Below are 27250 nucleotides of genomic sequence, written 5' to 3' on the forward strand. Positions count from 1 at the left end.
GCAAAAAGGTGGAATGTAACGGAGAAACCCTCTCCAAAAGACGTAATATTAGTTTGTGAAACACCCAGAGAAACACAAATATCCGAAGAGGCTAAATCCCGGAGGCTTTTGGAATCCCTGCTGGACGCATTTTTTAGGTATCGAAAAGAGGACACGTTCGGATAAAACAGGACGTCTAGTTACCCTACTTTTGAACATCATGCAAACGATGCTACCGGGTTTTTCAGACCAAGGGAGATAGTACTTTCAATTTAGCAAAGCACCTGAAAGACAGTCATCTGTATTTGTTTAAATAACTCAAGGATAGTTCTGATTCACTGTAACAACATCCAAATAATGCAGTTTTTCAGTTTTTTAAATCTGTCATACTGAAATACACGTTACATGATGTTTAAAATGATGGGCACGTGTGTTACAATGGCTAATGTTATGTACGTAGTTTAGGTAAGCTATGCTGTAGTTTTAACGTTAGCCTATAGCCTACCTTGGTTAGAATATGATAGAGAGAGAAAGAGAGCATGTATCTTGCAAGTATCATGACTAAACTATGGAAATTCACAGAATGTCCTAGTTTAATATAGTTACACATAAATATGCAATGGTTTGACAAAACACGATTACCCAATTTATTTATTTTTATCGATGCCATAGACTCAATGTAGCCGTTGTATAAGACGATTTGCGAGTGACAGCTGGAATTTCACGCGACCACACTGAACATTTAGATTTATTTTGTATGAAATACGTCCTTTAAGAAGCTCAAAACTTAGGTTCATCTTGTTAGCTGAATGGCTGCTTTTGAAAAGATGCCTAGAAGTCTGGAATGTGTCTGGGGTCACTAGTTGTTGCACTTTTACCATTAATTGCACTTTATTATGTTGTGCTATGCTATATTGCACATGTTTTGTATGTCTTATGACATTTTGCTTTTTTCACATATTTTAATAAAGAAGTTAATTTTTCAAGTTCAAGTACATGGAATCTTGGAAAATTCTTTTTTTTTTTTTTACCGTGGTATCGAAATTGATATCGAGACTTGTGTTATTTTACTGGTATTGGTACTGACTACTGAATTTTTGGTATCGTGACACCCCTAGTCAGATGACAACGGTTTTCTACAAAATAATGCATATTTATTAAGTCCATACAAATATCACAGAATGACATGGTTTGAACAACTGTACGCTGAGAGTCAGCTCGAGAGAGAGAGAGAGAGAGAGAGAGAGAGAGAGAGAGAGAGAGAGAGAGAGAGAGAGAGAGAGAGACAGGGGTCCACTGATCCTTTATCCCCCCGCACCTCCCCAGGTGTTGGTCATCAGTCAAATCAACAACGCTCGTCGTCCCCACTGTTGCCTGCAGGCCATGCATGGCCACTACATCGTCTGCAGGGGTGCAGGGGGTCGTAACACCTCCCTCCCAAGAAGGTTTCCCTGGGAAACCTGAACAACCAAAAGACCATCCGTGACCCTACGCAATCTCCAGTCCCCCAGCATGCAGGGCCCTAGGAAACATCTGGGGTTATGACCAGGGACCAGATATAACATATGGGACGTGACGTAGTCATGGAACCAATCGAAGCACTATTCACTCACACTGGAAGGCTAGGGTCATAACCCCAGATGTTCCCTATCGCAGTGGGACTGCGATATTACATATACATAACAGTAACAGCCAAAAACACACACCAACCCTTCATTGTCTTGTCCTCCTAGGAGGTTCATACAGTAGCTGGTGGTGCACATTACGAGCATTTATTTCATAGGCCACAGGGATCACTGATCACCTGCATGCAGAACTGCCCATAAGATTCTGTTCACTTGCGTCTAACGTATAGAAGCTGATGAACACATACATCTTTGATTCATTCCTAGGCCCTGGGGATCACAGATCGCCTGCCTTTAGAACACCTTGAAGGAAACTAGGTTCAGCCACATACAACATATAGAACTTAATGAATGTGTGGTGAGAACTCCAGCTTGCAGCTTTATAAATGTCTTCCACTGACACTCCATTTAATAAGGCCAAGAAGAGACCCCTCGAATAGAGTGCGCACGCAGTCTCTCTGGAGGTTCTAAGGACAGACTGGTATACGACAACCCAATAGCCTCTACACAAACAGCTGATCGCCCCCGTGCGCTCAACATAACACTGGAGAGCTCGCACCAGGCAGAGTTTGTTCAAACGCTCCTCCTCTGCAGACGCAAAAGGAGGAGGTGAAAATACTGCCAACTCAATCACCTGGTTATGGAATGGGGTTGCCACCACCTTAGGTGTATAAGCAGCATTCGGTCACATAACCACTTTGTCCCCAGCTCCCGAGAACTGAAGGCATGATGGGCTGACGGACAGGGCTTGTATGTCTCCAATGCGCTTTGCTGACACTACTGCCAGAAACAGCGCGGTTTTCAATCAGACACATTTTCACTCTGTCTAGGGGCTCAAACGGAGGCCCTGTGAGCACACGTAACACTACTAGCAGATCCCACAAGGGTATAAGATGCCTATCAGGCACCCTGAGGCGCCTCACACCAGCCATAAAGCGCGACGCTAGAGGATGGCTGCCTGCGGATTTACCATTGATACCTGCATGGCAGGCTGAGATGGCAGCCAGGTATACTTTTAGGGTGAAGCAGCCCTACCCTCATCAAACAACTGCTGTAGTCATTCGAATATGATGCTCAGCACGCAGTTGATGGGGCCGTGCTCACGTGTGATGCACCACTGTTCAAGCCTGCGCCACTTCAGCGTATAGAGAGATCGGGTCGACACCGACACAGCCTGTTCCTTTAGGTGCCAGGCTGAGCTGCCACAGCTCCAGCCGTGTGCCTGGGATAGGAGGTCTCTCCGAAGAGGCAGCTCCCAGGACTGTCTGCTGGCAAACAAGTCCACCTGGGCTCTGTGAAAACGCAGCCAAATCTGATCGATCACCTGAGGGTGGAGGCACCAGTCCACTGCCTGAGGGTTGCCCCTCGATAACAGGTCCGCCCCCCAGTTGAGGTGGCCTGGAATATGAATTGCTCTGAGGGAACCGATGTTATCGGCTGCCCACAGCAATAGGCGGGTCGCCAGGAGATGCAGTGGCTGAGACTGCACCCCCCCTGGCGGTTTATGTACGCCATAGCTGATGTGTAATCTGTTCTGATCAGTACATGACGACCACTTAACGCGGGCAGAAAATGTTGCAGAGCAGGAAAAACCGCAGTTCTAACACATTTATATGTGACTGGGCCTCCGCTGCAGACCAGCGGCCGTTCACCGATCTGTCTCCGCAGAGCGCACCCCACCCCATTGTGGAGGCGTCTGTGGTTACCACTATGCAACGCTTTAATATGCCCATTGGGGCTGGCGCTGTGAAGAATTGCGGTGTCCTCCAGATCGCCAGGGCCTTCCTGCATCTGGAGTCCACTGAAACTCTTTGGTAACTGTTCCTGGTGGAACTGAGTTTTAGATAGAGATACCAAATTTGAAAGGGGCGCATGTGCAACATTCCCAGTGGCAGGGCGATCGCAGCAGATGCCATCATGCCCAACAGTCTTTGGCAGAGAAGAGACAAGTCTCTTGCTCTTAGCCTGAACTGATTTACGCACGACCTGATGGCCTTTATTCTTTCTTGAGACAGACTGACCGTCATAGAGGCGGAGTCTAGCGTCATGCCCAGAAAATGTGAGGTTTGGCTGGGGCTCAAAACGCTTTTTTCTCTGTTCACCACAAAGCCTAGGCGATATAAATGTGACACTACTAGGTGGCATTATTGCCTTGCTGCCTCCTTTGAACGACTGCAAATTAACCAGTCATCCAGGTAATTGAATAGACTGAGCCCCTGTTGTCGTAACGGGGCGATGGCCGCTTCTACGCACTTTGTGAAAACCCTCTGTGCCAGCGCTAGGTCGAGAGGGAATGCAAACCGCAGAAATCTTTACAAACCAGTTTCTTGGCTTTATGAACTGAACTAGCTGGCGGGAAGTCAGCATTCTGAACTTCCTTTTCACAAGCATCTTGTTCAGCATACGTAGATCTAGGATTGGCGGATAAAATCCGTCTTTTTCGGAACTAGGAAGTGTAGAAGACTTTGTTTACCTCCTCGAGAGGAACATTTTGTATCGCTCCTTTTTGGAGCAGGGAGTCTATTTCCTGTTGTAGGAAATGGGCCTGCCCCTGTGGCACTACTGATTGGACCACCCCTCTGAATCTTGGAGGGGGGCGAGCAAACTTTAGCGTGTAACCCACTGAAATTGTATCGAGTACCCATGGCGACCCAGCGCATGGGCGCCAACTCTTCGCGCAGCCTCCCAGGCTGGCCTTCGAGTTGAATAATAGGTCGGGAGATAACCCTCTCATGGCCAATCTGCCTATGTCTAGATCTGCGCCCACTCCACCTAGGGAGGGGGAAGAGATCTGGAGTTGCCCCCTCACAGTTTAAAAAAAGAAAAAAAGTGGGTGTGTGGGTGCACCAAGGGGGGAGTTATAAAAGCATGCCTTATTTCTGCGCCTGCTGGGGCAGTGGTCATGACATACAGTATGAGTGTTGTGCTTGTGGGGACTGGTACACAGTGCTTGACATGAATGTTGCATGTGAGCAGCGGGCAGTCATCCCTGGTGGTGGCGGAGGCACCCCCCCTTTTCTCTTTGGCGCTGTGCCCGCGGATCAAATGCAGTTTTCTGTTTTTTGTTGATATTCTGTGTCTCACTGTTAACATAGACCTACCATTACAATTATAGATCACACATTTCTTTGCAAGTTCTTATTTTGCCCACTGTTATTTTTCCTTAACTAAAAATAAAAAGAAGATCCAAGATCCACCCTCAGGCTCCACCAGCATGTAGCCTATTGCATCAATTGTGTTTTATTTGGTACACTTTTGTGTGCATTCTGACCTCATGATTATATAGGCCCACATAAGTGTAATTGTAGGTTATTTTGCATCTATAGCGTTTCCTTTCTAGAGTTTGATTTTGACAATGAACTGGGCTACGTTCTTGCAGCCAAATTGATAAATGGATCAACGTCTTAAATGAGAATACATGCAATAGGGCCATCCGATACGCCTTTGGCTAACCTATCCTTAAAAAAGGACCTTCTGCAATGATAACTAGTGTGAAAAATGTGGTTTAGTAACGTTAACCACACTGCATTATGATCATTGTACTACTCATCATCAAAACTCTGTGATGGGGAAAATCGATTGTCACTAAACTAGGTTAAGGCTACTCGGCTGTGTATGGGTGAGCTTGGGGGTGTTAATTTGCTAACCTGGAGTTCTTTGAACTCTCTGAAAAGTTTGGGGTGTCTGTCTGAGAGGTGCTTAGCCATATTTGACGTGTTGCCTCCCTTTGCCTGAGAGGCTTTGAAGTATGTTTTACAGACGGGTCTCTGTGTGTCAATGGGCTTTCCTTTACAGTCTTCTACATATCTGAAGTCCTCCCAGATTTCACTTCTGGCATCTTTTCTTCCAACAAGCCAAGGACAGTCGGCAAGAGCTCCTGCACATGAGGCCATGTCTCCCCTGAGATCCCTCGCTGTGAGTTAGGGCTGCCTGTTGCATGTGTGAGAGATGGGCAACCCCGTCCTTGCGGTCAATGCGTGCAGGCAGCCTGACAGGAGCGTAACAGTGAGTGCGCTGTGATTGCATGCTATTTTAATGAAGTATTGGTACTAAAATTATGTAAAATCGTATCATTTTTAATGTAAGGGTACCGCGTTACCTTTCTAGTATCGGTACACCGTGCAACATTACCTACAACACAGTTGTGGAAAACCACCCCTCCAATTATGAAGACTACAACCCAGCAGTAACAAAAAGCTCTAGGCAATCTCAGCTTCCTAAGGCTTGCCCAAATCTTTTTAAGTCAAACTGGCTTAACACTCAGTCTCAGTCTCACACCGCTACTGGATGAATTGTGCTTCACTCACAAGCTTTTGTATACTTATGTGCACCCAGCACAACAGTAATCTGTCTAACTCAAAGCTACCTGAGCGTAAATGTTTGCTCCCGCTGCAGAACTAGCTAGCAGGTGTCTTGTTAGCGTTAGGATTGCTTTTCACACACATAGGGTCTTGCATGCACCACTAACCATTTCCCTCTTCTAACATGGCATCGTAACCACACATGATTACATATAACACACGCAAATGGACAACTGAAACTTCGCACCGCACATAGGCTCGTCCTTGTCCACATCACATGTATGTTTGCGTATGTGCACACACATGCATGCGGAACTGAAGTGATCGAACGAAGGAACACACACACATTATTTCTGGCGCGCTCCTAACACCACAACCCAAAGCAAACAAGCTCACACACACAGACATTCCATCTCTCTTACATATACACATACATTTACTCTCTTACATATACACATACTGTACATTTACAGTTACATTTCGCTAGATTACATATTGTGTGTTATTTCTTATCATTGTGTAAATAAATACTTAGATTTTAAACGCTGGTCTATTTAATGTTACACAAGAATGAATGTTGCCAACCTCTTCTATTCAGAACTCCAATGACCTTCAACCTTGCTAATACTAAGGTAACTGGTTGTAGTAAATTCATTTAGTTATTAATCAGAGTTCAAAATTGATAGTTTAATATGCTTAATGTGACTAATATATTTAATGAGACCGATTTGTGGATTATCATTATTTTGACCACTGTGGAGGACACTTCACTTTGTGTGGCACCCCCTAGGTGTTCAACTTAATTGATCTGCCTTCGTGTTGAATGGTTGATTCCGGTCGGATGAGATTACCAACATATTGTTGCTGTTGCAAGGATAGCACCAATGTGTCTTTGTGGCCCTCGCAAAGACGGTATCACAATTGCACCCACTTTCACCCGGCGCTTGCTCACAGGGTATGGTATCTACATAGTCCGGTAGTCCCATGAGAGGCTGGTACCAATTTCACCTACAGCAGTAATATGACATAGTGAGATATGGTGTGTGTGAGGGCTCACCTGTGTGTGTGTGTGTTATGTCCTTTACTACACAGCAGGAAGTACAGACAGTACAAGTGCTGGCCATGGAATAGTGATCAAGACGACATTATCAGTTCACAGCGGTCTTTCTTTCTGGATGTGCTTGTTTGCATTCCTGTATCACTGGTAGAGACAGGTGCCAACAACACTAAGATCATGGGTTCACAGGAGCATACAAACTGATGAACATTTAAAGGTCCACTGTACTTTATTTCAGCAAGATGAGTAAATCAATTCATAGAAGAGCTGTGACAGCATCAAGCATACTGCCTCAGAGAAAATACACCCACAATGTGTCCTATGGTCATTGTGTGTTCATCATGAATCAGCAGTATGGGTTCAGTCTTGGATTATATAGGCTAACAACTCCACACTGTTTTTTAATCCCAGGTCAGACTCACCCGTCTTTCCCAGTGAGTTCATGGTGCCTCCATCAGACGTCAGAAGGCTAGGAGACTCTTCTACTGAACAGTAAGATCATTGATGTAGTATTCAAATAACGAAAATGATAGTTGAGGATAGACCTGGTCATTTCAGCTTTAGCCTTAAATCAATGTCTGTATTCTAGCACATAGCAACACTGAATAAACAATTTCTTAAAGTACTAATGATGCAACTTCCAGAACTCCTGCAGCCCTCCAGCATCAGCACTGTGAATGTGGTGAAAGTGAGAGAGAATGACTGCAGAGGAAATATGAAACTTAAAGTCCCTGCAAGTCACTTCAGCATTAATCACACAAGAAAGGAGCATGAGGGAAGAACAGGGCTGGAGTTCAATACTCACACGAGAAAGGATGGGGGGAGAACAGCATGAGGGGAGAACAGGGCTGAAGTTAATTGATGTAAAACTCCTCTGTTCATTTGAATGATCTCTTGGTTATGCCGTGTGTGTGTTCCAATCACACTGGTCCATCAAATAGTGTGTTTGTGTGTGTATGTTTGTGTGTGAAATACATTTGTAATTATTTACTTAATTTTTACACACAGTTGCCAACTTGGTCCAATAAACGTACAAATGCATCAGATCCACAAGTCCCATATGCAGAAGACGTTTCTGCATCTGAATGATGGCATTCCAAATCAGGGAGGCACCAGACCCCTCCATGAGATCTACACAGAGCTCTACATCACAGAGGGGGGAAGAGGAGAGGTCAATGATGAACATGAGGTCAGACAGATAGAGAGAGCATCCTGGAGAGAAGCAGCACAAGGCAGTCCAATCAAATGCAGTGACATCTTTAAGCCCTTATTTGGACAGGACAAACCCATCAGAGTGCTGACAAAGGGAGTGGCTGGCATTGGAAAAACAGTGTCCGTGCAGAAGTTCATTCTGGACTGGGCTGAAGGAAAAGCCAATCATGATGTCCACTTCATATTTCCTCTTTTTTTCCGAGAGCTGAACCTTATGAGGGAAAAGAAACTCAGTCTGGTGGATCTTATTCAGCACCTTATCCCCGGAATGAAAGACCCAACAGTCTTTAGCAGTTCACAGAACAGAGTCATGTTTATCTTGGATGGTCTGGATGAGTGTCGACTTCCTCTAGATTTCTGCTCCAATCCGATGTGTTGTGATGTGACAGAGCCAGCCCCAGTGGACGTGCTGCTGACAAACCTCATCAAGGGGAATCTGCTTCCCTCAGCTCTCCTCTGGATCACCACCCGACCAGCAGCAGCCAATCAGTTCCCTCCTGAGTGTGTGGACCAGGTGTCAGAAATTAGGGGATTCAATGATTCACAGAAAGAGGAGTACTTCAGGAAGAGAATCAGTGATGAGAACCTGGCCAGCAGAACCATCACACACCTGAAGGCATCCAGGAGTCTCTACATCATGTGCCACATTCCAATCTTCTGCTGGATTTTAGCCACTGTTGTAGAGAGAACGTCAGATGAATCTGGGAAAGTAGAAATGCCAAGGACTTTGACTCAGATGTACACACACTTCCTGATCATTCAAACAAGGACAAAAAAAGAAAAGTACACAGAGAGAAAAGAGACGGATGAAGAAATTATTTTCAATCTTGGGAAACTGGCTTTCCAACAGCTGGAGAAGGGCAATCTGATCTTCTATGAGGAAGACCTGAGTGAGTGTGGCATTGATGTCACAGAAGCATCAGTGTACTCAGGAGTGTGTACTCAGATCTTCAGAGAGGAGGCTGGGCTGTGCCAGGGGAAGGTGTTCAGCTTTGTGCTTCTGAGTATTCAGGAGTTTTTTGCAGCTTTATATGTGTTCCTCTGCTTCAGCAACAGAGAGAGAGATATGCCTGACCAACAGCAAACCTCTCAGCTCTCTTGTCTGTTCAGAGCTTCAACACTTCATGATCTACACAAGACAGCAGTGGATCTGGCCTTAAGGAGTGTGAACGGACATCTGGACCTTTTCCTCCGCTTCTTCCTGGGCCTCTCACTGGAGACCAATCAGAATCTCTTAAGACACCTTCTGCCCCAGACAAGAATGCTATCACAGAGCTCAGAGCAAACAGTCCAGTATGTAAAACAAAAGATCATAGACCACAAGATGTCAGACAGAAGGATCAACCTGTTCTACTGTCTGAATGAGCTGAATCACCATGCTGTAGTAGAGAACATTGACAGGAGCTCAGGAATTCTGTCTGTAGAGATGCTCTTACCAGGAAAGTGGAAGACTAGGAGGTTGAGGTTTGAGATTTCAGAAGAGCAACTGGCTGAATTTGACCTGCAGAAGTACATAAGGACACCTGAGGAAGATCAGACTGAACTCCTCAGTCCAGATGATGTTCTTCAGAAGCTGGTGCCAGTGGTCACATCAGCTTTGTAAGTAAACCTGTAATCTGTGACTGTGTGTGTGGTGGGGTTGCTATTAGTAGAGTGATCATGAGTAAAATATGGTGTGTGTGTTGAGCACATTATGACATATGAAATACAGGTGAGAGAACTAAACTGTGGATACTTTTCCATTCCGTATACACAAAATGCATTCAAAGACCACTTCCGAAATTCATGGATACCTGTCTCAGTCAATGTTCACCACCAGCAAAACTACAGCAAGTTTTGCCAACATTTAGATACTCCGTTCTAAAAAGTGTTGCAGTTCAGCATTTGCATTGAAATGTATTAGGAAAAATATGTCGCTGAAGACATTTTTACGCTATTACTGCTGTATATGTAAGTGAGACAAAGTGACCCAAAAAAGCTATAACTAAATTATAACAAACACTTGTATCCAAAGTGACTTAAGGGCAGGCCACACTAAGCGGATTTTCATACTTTTGCGGAAAATAACTTGACAAACTGGCCTCCCGGCCAGATAAATCTGCCATTTGGAGCGTTACTTTCCGTCAAGGTTAGAATCCCCTCTCCAGAGTGGGAAGGTTGCAATCTACCCTGCTTTCAGGGCCTGTCTGGCCGCAAATCGGGTTTAAATCCGCGAATCTGATGACGTAATTATCCCACGTGAACGCTGGAAGCTGTCAAGTAGTCACGTACATCTTCCCAATCGCAATAAAAACAAAAAAATGTAAGTCTTCTGTTCTGTTTATGGCTGGCAAACAACGATCTAAGAAGGGCACGTTTTATTCACTGAGTTACCAAAGCAGTCTTCTTTATGGGGACTAATTTACACTGCACTGAATTACACAACTAATATTACCAGATACATATAATAGTGGACATTACACTAGGCAACATGGATCTCATTCATATCTCATCCAGTCGAAATCTTAGCAGGATTGAACACATCTTTATTACAGCGTATCAACATAAGAACAGAACATAGCTAAATCTCCGCTTAGCGTGCTAATCACTACTAATAGCACTAGAAGGTAGCCCAAAATGTGGTATTTAATACACACGATCTATCACAGTAGCAACTTCATGAAAACCCTTACTTTCATTAGGTATGCACATAATGCATCACATACAGGTCGAACAATGATGATTTAAGCATAGGAAATGTATAAGGCACAGTATGGTCAACTACTTGGCGACAAACTGAACTGTCTGCACCAACTTAACTAGTTGTAACTTGTCGTCTTCTTCTACGAGTCTCCTTCTCCATTTCCGGTAGCACCCTTCACAGCGCCACCAACAGGCCTTGCATATGTACTACAGCATATTCACCAGTTTCAATGGGTGTGTGTGGCCGTAGAACAGCGCAGCACAGCTTTGTCTGGCAGCGATTGACTAAACCCGAATACGTTCCCGAAAGTATGAAAATCGGCTTAGTCTGGCCTTACTCTTACAATAGCATCTTGTATTGCCCAGAAATTGAACCCAGGTCAGCTATTTGCTATTGAACAACACTTACCACTGACCGCTGATCACACATGGTATATTTGCTATTCCTATTATTAAACACTCAGAAGTAATCAAACACGTTCCCACCGATGACTGAACATTACTTTAGTTATGTGCATCATACAAGCCACCCTGTGAGACAAACCACATGCAAGACAGACAGAACACATAGAAAGTGGATGATAACAGAAGCTTGAAAGTTGTTTATCCTGGCGATGGTAAACTCTAGTTTATCCAAACACTGTCAGAATACTCGTGGACACTTTAACTTGAGGATTTATTTCCCGTCTATAAATGATAATACTGAGTTTTACTGTAATTGAACTAATTATTTAAAAGGCTTGTTTGCAACATCATATCATTGAAACTTATTTTTTTCTGTTTAACAATGTACCGCTGACTGTCAGTAAAAATGAAAGCAAAAGTTCAGCAGTCAGGAAATATACTTGCAACTGAGGTGCCAATAAACATAGAGGCATCACATAGGTAGTAGGGGTGTAGTGGTCATAAGATGTGAGGGAACAGTGGGCCTCATTCTCAAACATTTTCTTGGTGTCTGTTAGTTCAGATGCGCCACCACTTCCCACTACACCACCTCCACACCCCACTACACCACCTCTACACCCCACCACACCACCTCCACACCAGTGTTGTTTTCGTCAGGCAAGACGAAAACGAAAATGACGTCGTCAGACCCCTTTTTTCCATGACGAAAATGAGACTAAGACGAACGTCACCAAAGCCATATAAAGACAAAAATGTGACGAAAAATGTAGACATTTTCGTCAGACGAGAACTAGACGAGACAAAATTGTTAGTGAGTGGACGAACAAAGCTTCAAAACATGTGCCGGGTGCGGGTGGTCGTAAAAAGAGTGTTCTGACTTGATATTTGTTAATATGTTTGTTAACATAATTTGTTGTCCGAGAAGGACACCTACTGGTGTATTCCGGTATTGCACCTTGAGTGCATTTGTTACGTCTCGCCCGCGAGAATTCAGTTATAGTCAGTTATTTTAACGTGTTCAAAGAGCTGCATGGAAGCTGTCAAATCGTCCGACCTTTGGAGTGGAACGTCCGTAAGTTGAAATGTAATGTTTGTGGGATGTGTTATGTGCGGTGTGTAGTAATTAATAAGAGGGTTAATTTAATTAAATCAATTCATAATTAGCGTAGTTTGCCTTTGGTTGGGAGGGATAGCTATTTTCAACTGTTAAGCTAACTAACGTGTCTGGTGACTAGCTTCTTATTCACGAAACATGTTGAACGGGATAAATTGGACATATGGTAATTTGCTGTGTTTGTGTTTGTTTTATAGTTTTACAATAAATACATTGGGAATGAGAGCATCAGAAAGTAAAGACCTGAACATCATACACCCTCTGGATTGTTGTCTATCTGTCTACGCCTTACATGCACGTAATTGCTAGGGCAGAATAATTACTGTTCCCCAACCCCTCATATTTTAGTAGAATGTGTTCCCCTCCTTTTGAAAGTTAGATCAGTCTCAGTGTGCTTCATTATGATAAATGTATTGGCCTATTAAATAAATACACGCATCTTACGTATATTTGATTTTTGACTAAAACCTTTGAGTTTTCGTCGGACTAAAACTACACTAAAACCTTTGGAGTTTTCGTCGGACTAAAACTAGACTAAAACCTTTTGAGTTTTCGTCAGACTAAAACTAGACTAAAACTTTCAAAGATAGAAATGACTAAAATGGGACTAAAACTAAGAAGCATTTCGTCAAAAAGACTAAGACTAAAACTAAATCTAAAATGCCTGCCAAAAACAACACTGCTCCACACACCACTATACCACCTCCACACCCCACTACACCACCTCCACACACCACTACACCACCTCCACCCCCCACCACACTCCTCAACGCACCACTACCTCACCTCCACACCCCACTACACCACCTCCAAATGCCTCCACACACCACTACACCACCTCCACACACCTCCAAACCCCACCACACCACCTCCAAACCCCACCACACCACCTCCGCACATCACTACACCACCTCCACACACCACCACACGCCTCCACACCCCAATACACCACCTTCAAACCCCACTACACCACCTCCAAACCCCACCACCTCCGCACACCACTGCACCACCTCCACACACCTCCACACAACACCACACCACCTCTGCACCACACCACTTCCACAATACATAATTTAATACACAAACATCAGGACAGGCTACCTCAGTCTGAGTTAAAAAAACACAAAACGTACATGATGTACTTTTTTATGGATTTGGATATATTTTTGGGTATATTTTGGAGAGGCGATAGACCATCATATGTGTTGTCACAATAAAGTACAATATATTTCACTGAAATTCATTCAGAATAGTTTGATGTAGTACAGCAGGCAAGAAAAAAGTATGAATCCTTGATATACAGTGACAGGTACTTGATTTTGTATTTGGAGAGGTTATGAGACACTTGGAGACGTCTGAAGGTACCATATGGAAACTGATGTGTAACACTTGTAAACTTTTGTCTATCTGCTTAAAAAATTTTACACACACTGTCAAGATGTTGTTGCATCAGGAAATGTAAATGTTAGTTTCCTATGACATTCAAAACCCAGTTCTGCACTGAGACATAAAAAAAACACTAGGAATTCTGACAAAAGTTTTAGTTTTGCTGCTCTGAAATGTTAACTAAAATGAAATAATAAAACACTTTAACTGATTGCATTTGAGGGGCCAAGTGTCTTCTTAAATTTAAGCTATGAATGGTTATTGTGCAATGTGTAGAACCATAGATATTCAGGCTTTAAATGGGACAGTGAAATATAGGCGGAAATTGTCAAAAAAAACTTCGAAAGACCAACCTAGGAAAAGATCTCCACGGATTCATGAACTTCTTAAACCATCCAAGTGTCCGTAGCTGTGTACTGATTCTTAAATTAAACACGCCTTCTTGTGCACCTGAATTTTCATACAAAAACGCCCCGCCATCTCGTTATAAGGGAATGAGACTGAAGAGACGTGTGCACAATCCACAGACTCAACAGGCAACGCAAAAGTAACTTTAGACTGATCAAAATCATGTCAAAGCGGAAAGCGGGCTCCAATCTTAGATTCTGGTTTAAGTTTAGAACGAATGCCAGATGAGAACTTTCATGAATGCCAGATTTGTCCCAAAAACTTTGGAAATTTCATCTTAAGTTGTTCTTAACTGCGTTGGAGATTGAGGCCCGGTGTTCCCTCTTCCTTAGCCTACCATGAGCGCTCATTCAATGTGCTCCACTCTGAGCTCATGCCTGGACAGTTTGTGTCTACTTTCTACCAGACCTGCTCGATCTACCCAGTCTCATTCATGGCTGAGTGATACCCTCCGAACGCAGCGCTCCAATCTCAGAGCGGCTGAGAGAAAGTGGCACAAATCTGCAGCACAGGACGATCTTACAAGCTACTAGACACTGCTGGCCTCCTTCTCATCCAGCATCACTTGTCCTCGATCCAAACCAGTCTGGATTCAAAAGTGGTCACTCCACCGAGCCACAGCCCTGTTGTCTGTGACGGAGGCCTTAAAAACTGCTAGAGCAGCAGCTCAATCCTCGGCTCTCGTCCTGCTTGACTTATCAGCTGCGTTTGATACAGTCAACCACCGCATCCTTCTGTCCATACTGTCAACATACTGTATGGGCATTTCTGGCAAGGCACACTCCTGGTTTGAATCGTACCTCACTGGGCGCTTATTCAGGGTGTCATGGAAAGGTCATCTGTCTGTACCTCACCGCCTCACCACTGGGGTGCCCCAAGGGTCGGTGATGGGACCACTTCTCTTTGCCATTTACACCACCTCGCTGGGCCCTATCATCCGCTCGCATGGTTTCACCTATCACTGTTATGCGGATGATACTCAATTGGTGCTGTCTTTCCCTCCTGAGGACAACCCTGTTTCGGCGTGGATCTCGGACTGTCTTGCTGATATATCCACATGGATGAAAAACCACCACCTTCAGCTGAACCTGGCCAAAACAGAACTGATGGTCTTCCCAGCCAAACAGGTCATCCACCACAACATCAATATCAATATTGGCTCTTTATCTGTTGTTCCATCCAAAACAGCAAGAAACCTCTGGGTCATTATTGATGACCAACTGACCTTCACTGCCCACATCGCCTCTGTATCCAGATCGTGCCGCTTTACGCTATACAACATCTGCAAAATCAGGCCATATCTAACCCAATATGCAACCCAGCTGCTGGTGCAAACCTTGGTGAGTTCCCGCCTTGACTACTACAACGCCCTCCTAACGGGCCTGCCGGCTTGTGTGGTGAAACAACTACAGATGATCCAAAACGCTGTGGCGCGTCTAGTGTTCAACAAACCAAAGAGGGCACATGTCACCCCGCTACTCATTGGGCTCCACTGACTGCCGGTAGCTGCTCGCATTAAGTTCAAGTCACTTATGCTTGCCTACAGAGTGCTTGCTGGTTCTGCTCCCACCTACCTAAATGCTCTTGTAAGGGCAAATGTTACACCCAGGAAGCTACGCTCATCTAGTGAGCGGCATCTGGCACTGCCGCCTGTGCAAGCACAGCAATCCAGACTATTCTCAGTTGTAGTTCCACGTTGGTGGAACGAACTTCCTAGCACTACCAGAGCAGGGGCGTCCCTCTCTACCTTCAAGAAGCTCTTGAAGACCAATCTCTTCCGAGAGCACCTCCCTTCCTAACTGGCACCTTGGCTTAACTTGCACTTAAGCAGTGACAGTCCAGCACTTCTTTTTCTTTCTATGTCGTTTTCTATTTCTTGAAAAAAAAAAAAAGCAGTATTTATTATTATTCCTCTGAGCTTGACTGTTCTCTCCCTTGTACGTCGCTTTGGACAAATGCATCTGCTAAATGACTAAATGTAAATGTGTGTGTGCTCTAAGAGGGAAACAGAGACCACTCTAGCAGCACAGAACACTTGTTAGTAGTCTCAGGTGGAAGTTTGGGGAGTAATGAGTTCTTGTAGGTAGGGAGGTGCATGTCCATTTATGCATTTATGGGTGAGTAGAAGGACTTTGTAGTCAATCCGGAATGAGACAGGGAGGCAGTGTAGTGAGTGTAGAATGAGTGTTATGTGCTCATATTTCCGGACTTTCATCAGGATCTTGGCAGCGCTGTTTTGAATGAATTGCAGCTTCTGGATGTTTTTGCCAGTGATCCCATGAAGAATGAAGTGATGAAGTGAGTGATGAATTAGAGTAGTCCAGTCTTGAGGAGATAAGCGTGGACGAGCTTCTCTGCATCTGACAGGGTTAAAGTGGGGCGGAGTTTGTAGATGTTTTTGAGATGATAAAAGAAGTTTTGCACAGGTGTTTTATATGGTCATTAAAGGTCAGGTGAAACCTAACCAGATTAGTGACTGCAGAGGAGATGAGTATGACCTGACCGTCGAAGGTAAGATGAGTTATGGAGGATGACTGAACCTGGTATAAAGTGCCACAAAGAAGGGCTTAGGTTTTGCTACTGTTTACTGTTTACTAGCAGTGAGCTAGGACAATTTAGTACAATCTCCAGACACATTTTCTGTCTGCTTAGTTGCTTATCAGGCGTCCTTCACAGTTATTGGTATAATTTAATAGATCTGTCTGCAGACTAAGTGACACTAGTCTGTGTAAATTCGTGACACTTAGATGTGTGATTCGGGCCTACAAGCATAACCTCAGTTTTATCTGAGTTAAGGAGCAGGAAGATCTTCAACCGGGGGTCCCCAGAGGTACTGCAGGGGGTCTGCCAAATTATTTCATCTGAAGCATTTTTTCCCTCTTCCAAAAACTGAAAACGTCCAATAGGCTACATAAAAATAAACAGAACGTAAATATTGCTTTCTAATCATTCATAAAATAATTCATAGGCTATCCATGAATCTTCATGTGTTCATTTGATCACCATGGGCACATTCAGCTACATTTAGCTATCTACACTTAGCTATCTTACCTGCGATAACCAACCAATTTGAAATATTGGGTCGTTTTGTAATTTCTCGGAACACAAGCTCCACGTCAAGACACCACTGATGGCGGTTCAGATTATCTACTTTCAGAGGATGCCAACACCCCTTCCATGAATAGCCATAAGCGCAAACGGGAGAAGACATGTAAATATTCAGAGAATTATCTGAAGTTTGGCTTCACCTACAAACAGACCGAAGGTGATGAATTACCAGTGTGCGTGGATTGCTCTTCCGTGCTATCAAACAAAAGTATGAAGCCATCAAAGCTGCAACGACACTTAGAGACAACCTGTTTAAAATCTTTTGAGGGCCAGCAAACTTTGATGAGACAATCTTCCAAAGTTGTTGAACTAGCTTTAAAATCCTTTTATCATATTGCATTACGTGTCGCTCAGACCAAAAAGCCATACACAATTGCGTAAAGTTTAATATTGCCAGCAGCTAGTGATCTGTGCAAAACAATATTTGCGAAGGATGAGTACGTAAAAAAACTAAAAAAGCCTCCCATTGCCCGCCGTATTGATGAAATGGAAGCTGATAGTGAAACTCCAGATTCTTTTGCACTACAATTAGATGAATCCACGATGTGTCAGCGACGCTCAGCTTTTAGCTTTTGTGCGGTTCGTCGACGCCCATGAGATGAAGGAGGAAATTCTATTATGTAAGCAGCTGCCTGGACGTAAAAAAAGTTCAGAGATTTTCAAAGTGATTTTTCCTGTGAACATGATATACCCTGGTCGCGAGGTGCAAGAGCCATGTGTGACGCACTGCTTGCTTCATAAGGAGAATTTTGTTGCATAAGTGATTCATTGTCAAACCTCAGGCCTCTCACTATGTATGAGATATTTCATCCATACTTAAGCTTCTCAAGCTACTCAATTCTTTGTCCCTCCCTACACAAGTTTTGTGTAACAGCTGTAATTCTGTCCAAATGTGTATGGGAATGTGTGTGTGTGTGACTGACACTTAAAAGATATGAATTTGGGGCGACAGGGTTGGGGTCCCTGCTCAGTGTCTCTCAGCCAGGGGGTCTTTGGGCTGAAAAAGGTTGCTTTACCACATGACCCCTTGTAATCCACAACGGGCAGGGAGTGAAAAAAAGTCGGATATTTTCGGTTTGAGCATTTATTTTTTCTGACCAGCTAGCTAGTGTTAGCTAGCTAAGCATGTAAGGACCTGTGAAATATACTGTAATGGTACTGTCACCTATCTGTAAAACATACAGAAACATTTCACTGCGAAAATATTAACCCTAGGGTCATCTTTGTGACCATGACCGACTACCTTATAGCAAATAAAAGCTGCTTAATCTATTTTGTTTCTTTACTCTGTTGTATGTATTATCTAAGGTCATGATTCATAAGTATATTTTATATTACTCTATTTAATTATGTCCTGGGTGTATTGGCCACTCATTTAAACATATTATTCAAGAATGCTGGTACAGTTATATATATACAGCCGCGGAAAAAATTAAGAGACCACTTCAAAATTATCAGTTTCTCTGGTTTTACTATTTATTGGTATGTGTTAAAGTAAAATGTACATTTTTGTTTTGTTCTATAACCTACTGGCAACATTCCTACCAAATTTCAAATAAAAATATTGTCATTTAGATCATTTATTTGCAGAAAAATGACAATTGGTCAAAATAGCAAAAAAGATGCAGTGTCTTCAGATCTCGAATAATGCAAAGAAAACAAGCTCATATTCATTTTTAAACTACACAATACTAATGCTTACACTTAGAAAGAGTTCAGAAATCAATATTTGGTGGAATAACCTTGATTTAAAATCACAACTTTCATGTGTCTTGGCATGCTCTCCACCAGTCTTTCACATTGCCGTTGGGTGACTTTATGCTACTCCTGGCGCAAGAATTCAAGCAGCTCGGCTTCTTTTCATGGCTTGTGACCATCCATCTTCCTCTTGATCACATTTCAGAGTTTTTTTTATGGGATTCAGGTCTCGAAATTGGGCTGGCCATGTCAGGGTCCTGATCTGGTGATACTCCATCCACAACTTTACTGGCCTGGCTGTGTGGCATGGAGCATTGCCCTGCTGGAAAAAACACTTCTCAGAGTTGGGGAACATTGTCAGAGCAAAAGGAAGCAAGTTTTTCTTCCGGGACAACGTTGTACTTTGCCTGGCTGAGGTTTGTAAAAGACCATAAGGATTGAACCAAAGCGGACTGGAGGGTCTCCTAGTTCGTCTTCTCTGATGAGTCCAATTTTCAGCTTTGCCAAACACATGTTCGTCTGATGGTTAGACGGAGACCTGGAGAGGCCTACAAGCCAGAGAGTCTTGCACCTACTGTGAAATCGGACTCATCAGAGAAGACGAACTTAGAAGAACCTCCAGTCTGCTTTTTCAATCCTTATGGTCTTTTACAAACCTCAGCCAGGCAAAGTACAACGTTGTCCCGGAAGAAAAACTTGCTTCCTTTTGCTCTGACAATGTTCCCCAACTCTGAGAAGTGTTTTTTCCAGCAGGGCAATGCTCCATGCCACACAGCCAGGCCAGTAAAGGTGTGGATGGAGTACCACCAGATCAGGACCCTGTCATGGCCAGCCCAATTTCGAGACCTGAATCCCATAAAAAACCTCTGAAATGTGATCAAGAGGAAGATGGATGGTCACAAGCCGTGAAAAGAAGCCGAGCTGCTTGAATTCTTGCGCCAGGAGTAGCATAAAGTCACCCAACGGCAATGTGAAAGACTGGTGGAGAGCATGCCAAGACACATGAAAGTTGTGATTTTAAATCAAGGTTATTCCACCAAATATTGATTTCTGAACTCTTCCTAAGTGTAAGCATTAGTATTGTGTAGTTTAAAAATGAATATGAGCTTGTTTTCTTTGCTTTATTCGAGATCTGAAGACACTGCATCATTTTTGCTATTTTGACCAATTGTCATTTTTCTGCAAATAAATGATCTAAATGACAATATTTTTATTTGAAATTTGGTAGGAATGTTGCCAGTAGGTTATAGAATAAAACTAAAATGTACATTTTACTTTAACACATACCAATAAATAGTAAAACCAGAGAAACTGATAATTTTGAAGTGGTCTCTTAATTTTTTCCGCGGCTGTATATAGAAATATAGGACGCCATAGGTATATTTGGAATTCTTGGTAAATACATTATATACTACAGAGCTTAATTGTAAGTGTAGTATTTCCACATGGGAAGCAGCATGCTATTCATCTCATTGCATTTATTTCTTTGTTATAGCTAGTTTAGTTACATATAATGCTTACGTCATAATGATAATAATACTAGGCAAACTTAATGGTAAAGGGGCATTTCAGCCAGCTCACCATCAACCGCAGAGAACATCGTAGTGTAACTAAGTACGTACCTGTGATCATTAAAGGAAGCCTCAGACATAGGTATTGCTTACTTTATGACCCTGGGGCAGACACCACTAGTGAAATAGGGATTACACGCTGTTTGCAAAATGTAACCTTTAAATTCAAACTCCATTGAACTAAACGTAAAACTAAACAAAATTCCTTTAATAAAGTTAACACAAAGAACATGACATTAAACTTTCTTCAACCACAGTCTTTGTTCATCTGACATTGAGTCAACCTTGCAGGGTAGGAGTGCAGATAACTCCCACGGTGGGGCAGGTAGACGACAAGAGATGAGAGTTCAGTACACAAAGAAACAATACGTTTCACCATTTCTTTTTCTTTTTTTGCTTGTGGGTAATGATGGCCACTGGCAACAGGCAAAACACTAATGATGTGAGTGTGTCTGTGCATGTGTTTTGCGAGCTTGTCATGAGTGGACTATTGTGTGTGCATTGCAATTCCTGCAATTGATGTGTGTGAGTGTGCCCGCACATCCCTCTGTTTTCCCCAATATGTTTGTGTGTGGAGAGGATTTGTTTGATAAGGGTGAGAGCATGTGTTTGTGTTACCTGTACTGGTAGGCGTGTTTGAGTCGTAAACGTAGAGGTATGTGAGTGTAATAATCACACATGTCATTATGTTTCTCCCAGGCTGACGAGTTGTTCCCTCACAGAGAAGAGCTGTGCTGCTTTAGCATCAGCTGCCAGATCAACCTCCTGCAGTTTGAAGGACCTGGACCTGAGTTACAATGAGCTTCATGATGCAGGAGTTCAGCATCTCTCAGACCTCCTCAAGAATCCCAACTGCAAACTGGAGTCACTAGTGTAAGTGTTAACACAAAACAATAGCGTTGTGAGTTTGTGTGTGTGTGGAGTATGATTTGTTTTTGTATTGGTAAGGGTGAGAGCATGTGTTTGTGTTACCTGTACTGGTAGGTGTGTGTGTGTTGTAAACATAGAGGTATGTGAGTGTAATAATCACACGTGTCATTATGTTTCTCCCAGGCTGATGAGTTGTTCACTCACAGTGAAGAGCTGTGCTGCTTTAGCGTCAGCTGCCAGATCAACCTCCTGCAGTTTGAAGAAGCTGAATCTGAGTAAGAATAAGCTTCATGATGCAGGAGTTCAGCATCTCTCACGCCTCCTCAAGAATCCGCACTGCAAACTGGAGATATTAAAGTGAGTGTTAACACACTACAACAGAGGTGTGTGTGTGTGTGTGTGTGTGTGGAGTACGGTTTGTTTATGTATTGATAAGGGTGACAGCATGTGTTTGTATTACCTGTACTGGTAGGTGTGTGTGTGTGTGTGTGTGTGTGTGTGTGTGTGTGCTGCAAATGTAGAGGTATATTATAATCAGATGTTTCATTATGTTTCTCCCAGTCTGGATGGTTGTTCCCTCACAGAGAATAGCTGTGCTGCTTTAGCATCAGCTGCCAGCTCTCCCTCCTGCAGTTTGACGGAGCTATACCTGAGTGACAATCAGCTTCATGATGTAGGAGTTCGGTATTTCTCAGACCTTCTTACGGATCCCCACTGCAAACTGGAGAGAGTTGCTGATGGATATAATATCAAAACACTTAATTAATTACTTGTCTCCTCTGTGAAGTCTCTTAAGGGTCAATTCCTGTTTGCCTCTTATTTATTTATTTTTTATATTTTTATTTGTATTCCAGTGTAGTTACAAACAATTGAAGCCGTTCAGACAACACCCACTGTCTTAGTTGGATTTGTGTTTCTTCAGAGGGGGTAGTTGACTGTATATTGCTTAGCTGTTTTATTTTTTCCTCTAGTGTATTTTCTAACTGTTGTTGCTGTTTTTTCTTGAATGATGAGTATGAGATTATTATGCCTTTCATGACTGCCTTACCTGTTTCCCAAAGGGTTGATGGGGATAAATCTGGAGAGTCATTAATCTCCAGAAAGGATGCCCACTCTCTTTTGATCAGAGTGGTGAAGTCAGGGTCTTCTAAAAGTGATGTGTTGAAGCGCCATCTTGCAGAGGGTTTGGCTAGATTTAAGGATACGGGGGCGTGATCGCTAATGATAATGGAATGGATATTGTTTTCTGAAATATGTTGGATTAAGGAGTTGCTTACCAGGAAAAAGTCAATTCTCGAAGATGATTGATGGACTGGGGAGACAAATGAGTATTCTTTTGAAGATGGGTTTCTCACTCTCCAGCTATCGCCAAGGCCATAGTCAATCATGTATTGTTTAATTATTTCTGATGAGTGCCAAAGTCGTGAGTTGCTATGGTTATGTGAGCGGTCAAGTGACAGAATGAGAACAGTATTAACCTGTTACTGCAGTGGGATATTTCGCCTTAATTTGGAACGATTTGTACTTACACATAATAACACTCAATATCTGAAGTTGTACACATGATACAAAGATCATTCATATCTTAAATTGAAGAAGACAAGTGGGCCAAGACATGCATTCACCTCCTGACTTTTATTTTCATCATTAAGTATCAATTTCAAAGCATCATATACAGAACAAAATGTCAAAAATGTAAAAAACGCCTTTCATTTTTATGTTTGACAGTGTGTGGATGGTTTCAAGGGAAGAAAATTATGTCATCTTCTATATTTCCTGATTCAACATGTTCCTGAGAAACAAAGTACAAATTTTGGAGCAGATATCTAAAAATGTCCAGGTGTTGCACAGCAATATCTAAATGGTGCATTCAGGCGTCTCCAAGTGTCCAAAACCTCTCCAAGCTCTCCAAATGCATAAAAAAAATGTTCTCATTGTATATCATTGTTTTTTTTCGTTGTACAGACATATATAACTCCATTTTAGACTAATATTATAATTTCTTTTGAAATTGGATTGTGTCACAGTTGGAGGCTGTGCAGCTGGTAGTAGTGGTGGTGGCGACGGGGGTGGTGGTGGGGGTGAGGGTGATGCTGGAGCTGGAGCTGGAGCTGGGGCTGGGTCACTGCAAGATAAAAACGTTGGACAATATAAATATTTTGACTGGGTCATGCCTTACAATTGAATTTTGCTTCATGTTATTTACTAAGCTAATGCACAAATATGTAAAATGTAAACATATGTAAAAAACACCATAGTCAAGCTGAAGTGTGATAATAACATAGGCATTATGCATTTAGCAGATGTAAATAAAACATTTCTATGCGTTTTGATAGTATGTTGTAGCCTACATTGCAACTACGTAAATACAGCAGCAGCATGCTAACCAATATCCATTACTAGCAAACTACATCCCACAATGATAAAAAAATAAAGCACTAAAGAGAATAAGGCATATGCATAGCTTACTGGTATGCACTGAAAAGTAGTTGGTTTAAATTACTTACGCATCGAGGATGGCATCGATTCCATTCACTCTTCCACTGAGTCCATGCTAGCATGCTAGTCCATGCTGAGTCCATGCTAGCATGCTAGTCCATGCTTAGTCCACTGGCTTCCCCGAAAATCATCAAAAATCATCCCATGTATTTCACTCATCTGCACTCCTCGTCTTGCCATGATGGATGAGTACAAGGGAGACAAATTGCAGCCAAAAATATGCACAAACAAGCCCTCAGGATCGTGTGGACCAAACCACTTGCTGTGCGCATTTGAAGGTAAACAAAATGGCCCATTTACGCACCGGGAGCGCAGCTGAGACTCTTGAGTTACGCTTTCAAAAATCTAAACTCCAGGACTGAGCAATCAGGGCAAATGACCTACCTACTTTTTTGGTAGAATCTCTATTATTCGGTAAAACAGGTGTCAATCACTACTGAGAAGTCTTACAAGAAGTGTAAAGTGATATGATAGGACATGTCTGAGCAGCTTCACGATTGAGAGCTGATGCCATTGGTGGTAATGCCTGTCACTCATGACAAACATGTGTTTAACAGCCAATAAAATCCAAAGATTCTGAAAGAGGGGGTCTTAAGCTTTGTAATTATATATAACATCACGTGATAACTTCGTGTAGTGTTGTCAGGAAGAGAGCGAGGAGATCGTCATCAGAAACATACAAGAAAGTGAACGTTTTTTCTCAATGTCGTGAGCAAGTGAATAAACAACTTTATGGACATAACCATGCAGTTCAAGTCTGTTTTTTTAGATGTTTTGAAGGTAAATGAATGTTCTATAACGTTATTTAAGGTACGGATAATGCAGAAACACATTTAAATGGCTTAGTTATGGGAGGAGGCTGCTCCATATGTAAAAAATGAGGATGTGTCATGGTGTGTTTAAAATTGTATTTATTTGTAACGGATGCATGTAGACAACTGAAAATCGGTTTACACATAGTTGGATTACCACAAAAAAATATTAAATGGGAGTTTGAATCATATTTTCAGAAATAGAATTTTCAGGATTTGTTTTGGCGATTTATCCAGTACGGGCCCGCCCCCGGGTCCATTAGGGGGCGTTAAAGCAGTAACAGGTTAAAGTCTCCGGCTATAATGAGGTTACTTGAGTTGTTCAGCAGAGAGAAGAGGTTATGGAAGAAAGCTGGGTCATCATTGTTAGGGCCATAAACATTCACAAGAGTAAGTGTTAAGTGATTGATTGAGATATTGATTATAACGAATCGTCCTTCGGGGTCTGTGGTGGTTGAGTTGAGTTTGAATGGGATGTTTTTGTTGATAAGGATCGAAACTCCTCTCTGTTTATTGTTAAATGTGGAAGAAAATATTTTGTCAAATTGTTTGAAATGGAGATGTTGTAGCTCTGTGTCTGTTAAATGGGTTTCCTGTAAGAAGCAAATATCTGCCTTTAATTTCATGAGGTGATTGATTATTATGATTCGCTTAGAGGGGGTATGGAAACCACGTACATTCCATGTTATAAGGTTAAGTGTATGCATGGTTGTATATATATACTGGTGAGTATACTAGCTGTTCCATGGGTGCACATAGAATTGAGAAATGGGGGAGGGACAGGGGAATTGAGAGAATACGAGTTAAGCATATAGCGCAGGGATGGTATGTACAAGGATTTGCAGGTTGACAATGTTTTTGAAATATGTTTTGTAAAAAATAAATAGCACAGATATCTCCAATAAGGTCAGCATGGAGTAGCTTCATCAAATTCTTACAAAGAATATTACGTATTTCATTAAGATGTTTTTTTCGGGCTGGCTTGGTCAGACACAAAACATAGATAAACCAGATACACATATAAACACTAAACATGTATGAACATAGCACATTGATAGACATGACACTTAACGGTCTAAGGTCGATATCCCTTGTCAGGGATATTATTTTTTTTTGTCAAAAAATGTTTAAAGCTCCGCGAGTTTTTGACCTACAGACATACAAATAACACCCACATAATCACCCACAACCCTTTTATTTTAAAATATATAAAGTTCAAAACTAAAAAATAAATAGGCACTTTGTCAGGAGAATCGAACGAAAACTTGCACATTTCACTGTCTGAGCCAGAATTCAGCTCCTAATGCGCCACCCATTAGCACTTGGTGGCTATTCATATGGTAAGAAATGGTAATTCGGCGAACGCTATTGGGTCATGCCGTGGCGAGGAGCACTCAGTAATCGCCCTTTTCACCCATATAAGCCAGTCCACATGGTCGTATGTTTGTTTACATTTCGACTGAGAACGAGACAACATGCCGCTTCCCATCTCTGCTGCTGATGCTCCACGACAAATTCAGGAGGAACTTGACCTGGAAAGCGAGGAGGACAACCACGAATCCGATGAAAGTAGTGAAGACAGTGAGGACGAACATAACCACTTCGTGCTTCGTCTTGACCCCGTTCAGGATATTCCTGATGAGTAAGTAATTTATATTCACTTGACTGGCTCTTGCATGGTGTTGATTTACTTATAGGGAGTAAAACTCATGGCACAGTATGCTTATTATGCCGTTGGCGTCTAGTTTGTTGTGTGTGCAAAAATTAGTAGAACACGCTACGACTGTATGGCGAATTTGAATAATATAAATTACTTTATATTGTTTGGAGTTTGTTGTGTGCGCAAAGCTGAGTAAACCAGGCGACTACCGTCTATATGGCGATTTGAATCATACATAACTTTATGTCGCTACAGTCGTCGATGTTTGCAGTTTGTTGTCTATCCTAAAATAAATAAAACACGTAACTACCGTATGTATAGCGGTTTTGAATAATATAGGTAAATAACTTTATGTTGCTACGTTCGCCGACATTTTGTTGTCGATGTTTGGGGTTTATTGTGTGCGCAAAGAGGAGTAAACCAGGCGACTACCGTCTATATGGCGATTATGAATCATATACATAACTTTATCTCGCTATATACGTCGATGTTTGCAGTTTTGTTTTCTGCACCAAAATAAGTATAAATACTAACGCTAAAAGTATGTTGTTCCCCTTGGGTTAGTCATTAGTGTAGGCTATTCAAACACGTCTGATAGGTGTGAATCGAAACCGGCCAGGCCAGGTGTGAATGGCCGAAACTGCTGTAAAGTGTGAATTGCAGCTCTGGGATTCTATGTTGCAAAAATCCCTGAACAAGCAACTGATCATTGTTTTTATTTACTCTATTACAGAAACGTGAAGAACAACGTGGAAAACAACGAGGAGCACCTACATCACCCCGCAAAAGAGCACGACCTCTGCCCAAAAAGAAGACAAAGACGTTGTCACAGCGTCATCTCCAACAGGAGCCATTGTCTGCTC

The 27250-nt window shown here is 42.5% G+C and overlaps 1 protein-coding gene across 1 annotated transcript in view; it reads left to right on the forward strand.

Moving 5' to 3' along the window:
* Window positions 1-23388, forward strand: part of LOC308369259 (protein NLRC3-like) — a 37702-nt gene extending 14314 nt beyond the window's left edge. The window contains exons 6-10 of the mRNA XM_080843609.1: window positions 7374-7454; window positions 7971-9773; window positions 21246-21419; window positions 21600-21773; window positions 21978-23388. Coding sequence (XP_080699735.1) covers window positions 7374-7454; window positions 7971-9773; window positions 21246-21419; window positions 21600-21773; window positions 21978-22182 — 2437 coding nt within the window. The 3' untranslated portion in view covers window positions 22183-23388. The remainder of the gene's footprint in view (window positions 1-7373; window positions 7455-7970; window positions 9774-21245; window positions 21420-21599; window positions 21774-21977) is intronic.
* Window positions 23389-27250: the final 3862 nt, after the last annotated feature.

Source organism: Sprattus sprattus, assembly GCF_963457725.1.
Source record: "Sprattus sprattus genome assembly, chromosome: 8".
Taxonomy (NCBI): domain Eukaryota; kingdom Metazoa; phylum Chordata; class Actinopteri; order Clupeiformes; family Clupeidae; genus Sprattus; species Sprattus sprattus.